General features: G+C 34.2%; 3 protein-coding genes across 4 annotated transcripts; all 3 read right to left on the bottom strand.

Annotated features, from left to right (window-relative positions):
• Positions 1-303: 303 nt before the first annotated feature.
• Positions 304-1,310, bottom strand: LOC140821639 (uncharacterized). 2 transcript variants are annotated; one of them, XM_073182177.1, is made up of 4 exons: positions 1,222-1,310; positions 878-1,144; positions 722-776; positions 304-633 (listed from the first exon to the last, which is right to left on the bottom strand). In XM_073182177.1, the coding sequence occupies exons 1-4, from the start codon at positions 1,237-1,239 to the stop codon at positions 524-526; spliced, it is 450 nt and encodes a 149-aa protein (XP_073038278.1). In that variant the 5' UTR covers positions 1,240-1,310; the 3' UTR covers positions 304-523. The 2 variants fall into 2 exon arrangements, with proteins under 2 accessions (XP_073038278.1, XP_073038277.1); XM_073182176.1 differs by having other exon boundaries at positions 304-776.
• A 1,633-nt stretch (positions 1,311-2,943) lies between these two features.
• Positions 2,944-5,072, bottom strand: LOC140821630 (uncharacterized). Its single transcript, XM_073182167.1, has 6 exons — positions 4,371-5,072; positions 4,151-4,294; positions 4,002-4,067; positions 3,411-3,914; positions 3,144-3,292; positions 2,944-3,049 (listed from the first exon to the last, which is right to left on the bottom strand). The coding sequence occupies exons 4-6, from the start codon at positions 3,777-3,779 to the stop codon at positions 2,944-2,946; spliced, it is 624 nt and encodes a 207-aa protein (XP_073038268.1). The 5' UTR covers positions 3,780-3,914; positions 4,002-4,067; positions 4,151-4,294; positions 4,371-5,072.
• Positions 5,073-7,451: 2,379 nt separating this feature from the next.
• LOC140821641 (uncharacterized) lies at positions 7,452-8,039 on the bottom strand. Its single transcript, XM_073182178.1, has one exon. The coding sequence runs from the start codon at positions 7,905-7,907 to the stop codon at positions 7,620-7,622; it is 288 nt and encodes a 95-aa protein (XP_073038279.1). The 5' UTR covers positions 7,908-8,039; the 3' UTR covers positions 7,452-7,619.
• Positions 8,040-8,266: the final 227 nt, after the last annotated feature.

The raw sequence follows: 8,266 nt of genomic DNA, 5'->3' as shown, positions 1-8,266 counted from the left end.
TTTCGAAAGTAAATATAAGTCTTCAAAATGTTGTGTGCGTAGTTGCAAATTTTTTTTTCTCCAAAACGTTTTATTGAAACACCTACAGTAACCGAATAAAATGAGAATGCATTTAAATGATAGTTCCATTTATAATATATTAAGTAACATCAAATTTGGGTATCATATACGGAAAAAGAGTACTGAAGCTTAAAAATCTTGGAAAAAATTTGCAAGGAAATATTTGTAATCATAACAAACCACAACAACAAGCAACAAATATGAAACTATCAGTGACATATATAACTTGTAATCTTCTTCATTTCAAACCTTAAATACTACCTAATACTTCTGAGCACATTCAGTGTTGGTTTACAAAATATTGGCATGCCATCAAACCCCTATAAGTCTTACCATCATGTCAAAACAGCAAACAAAAAATGGCTACCATAAATGTAATGCTCCAAAAGGTGCAGGAACAACAACTTAAAAAACCAACATTGTTATCCTCATCACTCATCATTCACCTCATGGACAAATCATTTTAAACCTTTGAACAAGCCTCGTTCATCAGACAAAATCGCCAAAGCAATACGAGCTCTATACCCTTCCATTGAAGTACTCCATTCTTCATTCCAAAATGTCGGGTTATCTCTAGCAAAACATTCACCCCATAGACAAACATAAACACCACAATTCAAATCATTTCCTTGTTGCCTACATTTTATCGCAATCACGTCACCTTTGCCAACATCACAATTTTTCACATTCCAAAGATATCCAGACATAAATTTGGCCTGAAAAAGCATTTCAATCAATATTAGTTTTCCAACAAATCATAAAAGACGTGTGTTGTGCACTTTCGTTTAAAACAAATTTTTTTTTGTAGCCGACTTACAATTTTCTTGGCTGCACCTTTGTAAACTGGACCACTAAGAGAATCCCTTAGTGTGAAATGCTTATCGCCTTGAGTATACCCGAGCAAGATCCAATGTGCTCTGTAACTGATCGGGAAAATTATGTGCTTACAGCGTTCTAGAACCTCTTTGTTTAGTTCAGACAACTTGCTCAATGTACTCCCATCCAACTGTGCTGTAAATTCAGAAAAATCTTTATCTTTGACCCTCTTCTGCTTCTTTTTCTCGAGCATCCGAATCACGTTAATCTATGCAAATATTAAAAAAATAATGTTAACTATCATTTTCATAAAAATATTCTTTAATTAACATCAAAAAATTTTACCTGCACATTGGGAGACATGCAGTATATGTCATGCCCATTTTTATTTTTTCTACTGTTCAAAGTATTGAAATAGGCATGAATAAGGTCAGATCGTATGTAACGCCCCAGATTTAACGACTGTCCTCACTGTATCAAGACGGGTCTTTCCAGCGTACTTATGTCCTCACTCACACGCACTCTGAGAAACTTCTCAGGAGGTCACCCATCCCAAAATTGCCCCAAGTCAAGCACGCTTAACTTTAGAATTCTTATGTGATGAGCTACCGAAAAGAAGATGCACCTTCGTGATATGAGTAGTACCAATCAAATCTTTTAAGCCCTCTTCAACTGTTCAGTCCATTACATTGCTCAGTCTCGGAATCCCTCTCATTCCCATGTGGGTCGGTTCATTCATGTTCCCTTCACCTAGAAGCCTGCCAGTAGCCGCTCATTGTCCGTGCAACTGATGGCACCGGCGTTCACCCCCGGCCCTCTTCAGCCCCGGGCATCACATGCCCACCAGCTTCCGCTTGGTTCGTCCCCGAACCACACCGTACTAAGAGAGGTCGGCTCTGATACCACTTGTAACGCCCCAGATTTGACGACTGTCCTCACTGTACCAAGACGAGTCTTTCCAGCGTGCTTATGTCCTCACTCACACGCATCCTAGGAAACTTCCCAGGAGGTCACTCGTCCCAAAAATTTACTAACTCAATGTTTATTCTTATAACTTAACTAACCGATCAAATTTACCTTAAATCGTCATCACTTTAAATTTCTTAATTTGCCACAACATTATTCACTAACGCTTAAATTTTTACGCCTAAGATTGATTCATCCTACAATGTTCTTGATTACCATTCATTATAACAGTATAACTAAAATATCTAAATATTCTATATTTCCTTCGAGCCTAAATAACCGAAAATTCCTATCATCCAATTTTTCATTAAATCTCGAAATTCCACAATTACCCATGAGTCCTCAGTATTCCCAATTTCATTTTATAGATTTCCTGTATCATAAGGCTCAGTAGCCTTAAGTTTATTAAACCCAAAATTAATTCCCATAACACGTCTTACATTTCTATAAATACTTAAAATCCCAAGTGTTCCTCAAAAGTTCGCATTTACTCCTTAAAATTTTTGAAAATTGCAATCTGACCCTTACAGTTCTCCAAATTGTACATTTATTATCCTAAAGATTGTCGTAGTCTTCAAATTGCTATTGCTTATATAAAAATCCTCAAAAATTTACTCGACTAGCAACCAAGAACCATCGATAATTTCTTTTCTCAAAAGCATTCATAATTTTCAAGATTAACTTATGACTCACAAGGGGGGCATCAGTACTACTGAATATAGTCAAATCATTTTCAATTTCTCCTAAAGCCCAACATTCGGATTCTTAGATATGTCCAATTCCAAACGTAACCAACGTGCATAATTCCATAATTTATTTTCAAACGAACACTGAAATACTGAAAATCTAATCGTAAACTATTTCATGGAAGCATGCTGTCAAAATAATTCATGCTTTAAATAAAATGCTGAAATATAAAACTTACAGACCGAAGACGTGACTTCGTGAGCTTCTCGTGGTCAGTAGTAGTGTAACCCTTTACAAGAACATAGGCTCTGATACCAACTGTGAAGGCCCGAAAATACTTGCTTGAAAATTTGCGGAAAACTTCTTGCTTTAAAATTTGCGGAAAATTTAAAGCAAGAAGTTTTCCGCAAATTTTCAAGCAAGTATTTTCGGGCCTTCACATCGTAGTTCGCTGCCAAACAAACAAAGCAGCAACTCGTGCCCATGCAATATCACGTCATCATCTTGCCAAACTATACCTCTACAAAGACAACATAACAAACATAACAACTCAAACAAACAAAAACTGACAAATTATGATTTCGCCATAATTTAAAAAAAAAATATCTTTTTACCCCAAAATATCCCCGCATAAGTACTTTTCAATTATGTCTCTCTCTTCCTTTGATATCTGATCATGACCATCATAGTCATGTCTTCCTCGGAACTCTTGCAAATATTCCTCTACGGCACTTTCAGCTATACCTTTAACATCAATATCATCCTATATAAAAACAATAAATATGCAAACACAAAATTCATTAACAAAATTTAATGCTTAACAAATCATACAAAATATAAATTATTTTTAGCTATTGCCAAAAAAATTAAATTTAAATTACCAGCTCCAAGACGAGTGATGATTCTTGTTTTTTCTTACGCTTTGGGGTCGTACTAGGCGGTGTCAAATAGTCAGGATGTTTTCTCTTTTTCAACCGATCTGTTCTTTTTTGAACCGTCTTCACAATAGAAGATTTTGGATTAAAAATAATCATTTCTTTCCCTTCTCCAATGTCATTACCTACGTGCACGTTGTCTCCAGAATTTGTGTTCTTTTCCAATTCGTCCACAAACACTCTCACATAACTCTCCACTTTAACGTTGTCTTCTGTGTCTGTTTTCACTTTGTTCTCAACCACTTCATTCAAACTTTCGACTACAGCATCAACATGTGCATCCACATCTTGCTCGATATGACCTTCATCATACATATGTGTCGCATCCTTGAAGACAAATTGGGTTGTATCATCTTCAACCACTTCATTTTTTTCCTTCAACAATTTAATCTCATTTTCAAGTCTTTTTATATGCTCCAACAATTCTGAATCATTGTATCGAGACTGAACCTGAAAATATAAGTGCTCTTTAAATATGAAAATTCATTAAATAGCATACTATTAAAATATTGACTATCATCAAATACTAATGTTTACCTCAAAAATCCTCTATGTATCATCAACGAGTTTTTTTTCCTCCTCGAATGGTTTGATCGGCACTATCTAACAACAATAAAGAAAAACTTTTAGTTATATTAATACATGTACGCAAAACTATAGGATGATGTAGATTAAATTGCACAAACCTTGTTCGATCTCACAGCCATTAAAGCAGCCTCTGCCTTTATAGGATTCACGGGAATCTTGCTCTCTACCCACTTGAATAAGCGAGGAAAGCAATGTAAAACACGCGGTTCACCAAGCATAGGAACTCTTTCATACACCCAAGCCTACACAAATAAAATGAATAGCATTTACTACAACCAACAAAAACATATATAAGCTTCAAAAATAAAAAAAAAATACCATCAATCCAACTATGCAACCTCCCATTTACTTTTTATCCTTTTTTTTCACTTTAGAGAATCCAAGATGGTCTTCAATTTCATCACGCAAAAACCTAAAGGCTGCGTCTCCCCAACCATATCCAAAAAAAGTTTCCAAATTGTCCAAATATGGGAAAATAAACTTTGGTGTTCCAAAATTACTAATAGGAAATATAACACAATTAAAAAGCAGCAAAATAAAAAATCTGAAAAAATCATCAATCTCTAGATCATTCCCGACCAACTCAAACAACTTATCTGTTATGACATTTCTCTGCACACAGTGCACCCCCTTGAAATGACGCTCAAGGAAGTTTGAACCCAACTTTAAATCCAGGTTAACGGGTTGACCAACGCTCGCCAACCCTATAACGATAGAGAATTCCCTCGAAGTAAATGGCACTTTGATATTGCTTCCAAAACAAAAGCTGCATGTCTCTACTTCAAAGCGTTTAAGCATTGAGTAGACTCTTGATGTGCTTATAGAAAGCTTTTCGATCTTCAACCAAGGTGCCACAGGTGAAGCTTCTATCCTCTTCAATTGTAACTCACTCAATCTAGGAACCAATTGCTCCATCACGGCTAAAAACTTTGTTGGCGAACACCTTGAGTAACCCTCTTTAACAGAAGGACCAATATTTGCATCATTATCAGCCGTCTTTGATTTACTCCTCTTTTTAGTCGTCGTCATTCTAATCCACATTAAAAAAAATTTACACATGAATAACAACTCAATAAATGTCACAGTAAATTGCCACGAATAATTCAAGAAATTAGACAAACAAGTTGCTACAAACATGAACAACCAATCTCAAATAAATATCTCACGAAAGTACATAATTATCTTAAATGTCGAAACATTGATAATGATCTTACATGCGGAAACTAATATCAAATAACAATCAATTCATGTTTAACCAAATCAAACACATGTTTGTTTATTAAAGCCATACTAGTGCTCAAAAAAATATTTTGAATGTCAAGATTCAAATTTTTTTAAAACTTCCGTCTCGATTGGCCATGAGAAAACACGATTCACAACAATAGCTGAGACCATTTTAAAAAGTTCTTTCCATTCAGCCTATATGCGTAATAGATTTGCTGTAATTCCGGCCTTTTTCAGCCATCAACAATTACAAGAATAAGAAATCGAAGGACTTGTAATATCAGACTAAAACAACAGCAATGAATTCGCGTATCAGATCCAAAAGGATCGAGCCTTATATTTCTGATACCAGTCAAACGAAAGGAAGAAAATAATTGCTGGAAATAAATATTGTACTTTTCATTACATCGCCCACAACATTTACAATCATTAGTATCCAATTTACAAGCACGCTAAGATAATAGAAAATGCAAACAGAATAGTAATCCCTTTAACTAAGGGATCTCCTAATTATCCTAATTTAAAAAAAAAAATTGATTATGTCCATTGTCTCTAATTATATCTTCATATCTTCAACATAACGTGTTCTATTATTTTTCTACTGCATTCTATCAAAATAAACTATAACAAACTCATTTTCACCAGCCGAAATAATCTCACATAATTAGCATTCCAACCATATTCTCTACACTAACACATTCAACCAAATTCGTGAAAATGGAGTTCCACTGACCAATTCTCTGCCTTAAATTCAACCTTCTTTCCACTGTCTTTTACGGGACCGATGGTTCTTTCAGCAAATTTCAATCCTATTACGAACATACGTCATAAAGCGATTTGTGTATCCAAAATTAGATTGAAGAAAAGATTTTGATTTTACGCAAAAAATTAAAACAATACAACTACAAATTTTATCACAAATAAACAACAATTGAAATGTGTACCCTTCAATTATCCTTTATTAGTTTTATAGGGTTGTAGTTCCCTGAAAATCTGAAATTGAAGCGCTGCTCACCTAAGCTGCTTTGACCCAGAAATTGCTTCCACCCACAAAATCTGTTTTTTGCAACGTTTACGGAAATAGGACAACAATGGATGCTACAACGTCTCGTCTTTGCTCGTACGGACTCGGATTTGCTGGGAATTTTCTAAGCTTCGTTACGCAGAGGTAGGGATTTGAGCGACGGTCTGTGGCAAGATTCACTTACATTCAACAGTGGAAACGATGGTAAATTATGCAAACAAAGGAGAATGAAGGAAAATGGCCAGTACGAAAATGGCGACTAAGAAAATGAAGGAAAACCCAACGAATTCTCGCACAGATGAGAAATGTGGAAGCGGGAAGGAGAGTACCCGATTAGAAAGACAGCAGGACCAACACCATTTGGGATTCTAATTATTTTTTATTAATTAATAAAGGGTAAAAAGGTAAAAATACAAAAAACAGGTACTAAAAATTAATTTGTAATTTACTCAGGTATTAAAACACAAAAAGAGTCTGAAGGGTACTGAATCATAAAAAAAACATGGTCAGATGCATTTTTCTCCAAATTCCCCAAATATTAATCATAATATATATTATTTATGATATGTATTTTGTGATATGACCTCACATATTTTTATTATGAGACGAATCAACCATTTTATATATACAATAAAATTGATATTTTTGGCATTGAAATAACTTTTTTTTCATGAGTGACTCAAATAGAAAATCAGTATCACAAAATTGACCGGTGAGAGCGTCTCACATAAATTTGTGTATTATTTATTATTGTTCTTATTACTATTATGCAAAAATATATATTTAAATTAGTTAAACTAAATAAGGTAATTTTTTTATAAAATAAGTAATAGATGAGAGTTGAGAATGATCATTACCATAAAAAAAAAAAAAATAGATGGAATGGTCATTTCATTCAATTTTCATTTCAACGTCTGACCAAAGCATGAACACAAAGAATGAGATATGAATGTTCATTTTATTATCTTCTACCAAACACGTCATTAGTATTTAAAATCATGACTCTTAATTATGATTTCGTGTCAAAAATATCTAAAAAATTCCTAACTGAGAAAAAATATACAATAATAAATATTCATATGCATCAACATGTACTAATTAACCATACACGTTATGATATATGAAGAAACACAATATAACCAGAAAATAAATAATAATAATTAATTTCATTTGAATTTACTAAAATACACTTTGAATTCCAGAGGATTCATATTCATATGATAATATAATAATTTAAATTAAAATTAGTCCTAATATAAAACATTAAAAAAAACCGAAAATAAAATAAAACCGTAGACGGTAGAAGGTCAAACTTCTAACTATGAATTACTTTCCGCATCCGGAACCGAGTTCAGGTCAAACCCCCTCCTCTCCGCCCTCCCGCCGCCTTCAGCCACCTCGGCCAGAACCGCCGGACCGGGGGCGCTTTCTGCCGCGTTGCTGTTGTAAGAAGCGCCTCCATTCTTGAAATACTTGACAGCCACACGCATCCTCCTCAGGATCGTGAAGAACTCGTCAACTTCCTGCTCCGTCGGCTGCGGCGGCGGCACCTCCTCCTCGATCTCCTCCTTGACGGCCCTCTTCCTCTTTCTTGCAGCCCGCTCCATCCCCTTTTCTTCTCTCTGGGTCACGCTGTATCCATCTATATATGCATCGAGGTGTAGTGTAATAAAGAAGGAAGACTTTGGAGACTTTAGTCATATATTTTTCGTTCCATATTTCTTGTTTATAATTAAATGTAGAGATGATAATTCTACTACTTGTAGCTCATGAAATTTAATTTAATTTAATTTTTTTTATAAAAAATTTAATTTAATTTAAAAAAAAATTAAATTAATTTGATATTTACATCGCATCTTATAATATTTACATATGAAGAGAAAGTTAAATTCGAAAACATTAAATATTAGGAGATACAAATGAAAAAAAAAACCCAATAAAAAACTATAATAGATATTTTGTGAAA

This window comes from Primulina eburnea, unplaced genomic scaffold (assembly GCF_022965805.1).
Source record: "Primulina eburnea isolate SZY01 unplaced genomic scaffold, ASM2296580v1 ctg652, whole genome shotgun sequence".
NCBI lineage: Eukaryota > Viridiplantae > Streptophyta > Magnoliopsida > Lamiales > Gesneriaceae > Primulina > Primulina eburnea.
This window is presented reverse-complemented; position numbering and strand designations above follow the sequence as displayed.

Bases quoted from the DNA above. Each gene is read 5' to 3' on its own strand.
- LOC140821639 (XM_073182176.1), bottom strand. The intron at 777-877 runs GTAAGTCGGCTA...ATGCTTTTTCAG, and splicing joins AAGGTGCAGCCAAGAAAATT to GCCAAATTTATGTCTGGATA.
- LOC140821630 (XM_073182167.1), bottom strand. From the start codon at position 3,779: ATGTATGATGAAGGTCATATCGAGCAAGATGTGGATGCACATGTTGAT. The intron at 3,293-3,410 runs GTAATTTAAATT...GTTTTTATATAG, and splicing joins CATCACTCGTCTTGGAGCTG to GATGATATTGATGTTAAAGG. The intron at 3,050-3,143 runs GTAAAAAGATAT...TTGTCTTTGTAG, and splicing joins TTATGCGGGGATATTTTGGG to AGGTATAGTTTGGCAAGATG.
- LOC140821641 (XM_073182178.1), bottom strand. From the start codon at position 7,907: ATGGAGCGGGCTGCAAGAAAGAGGAAGAGGGCCGTCAAGGAGGAGATC.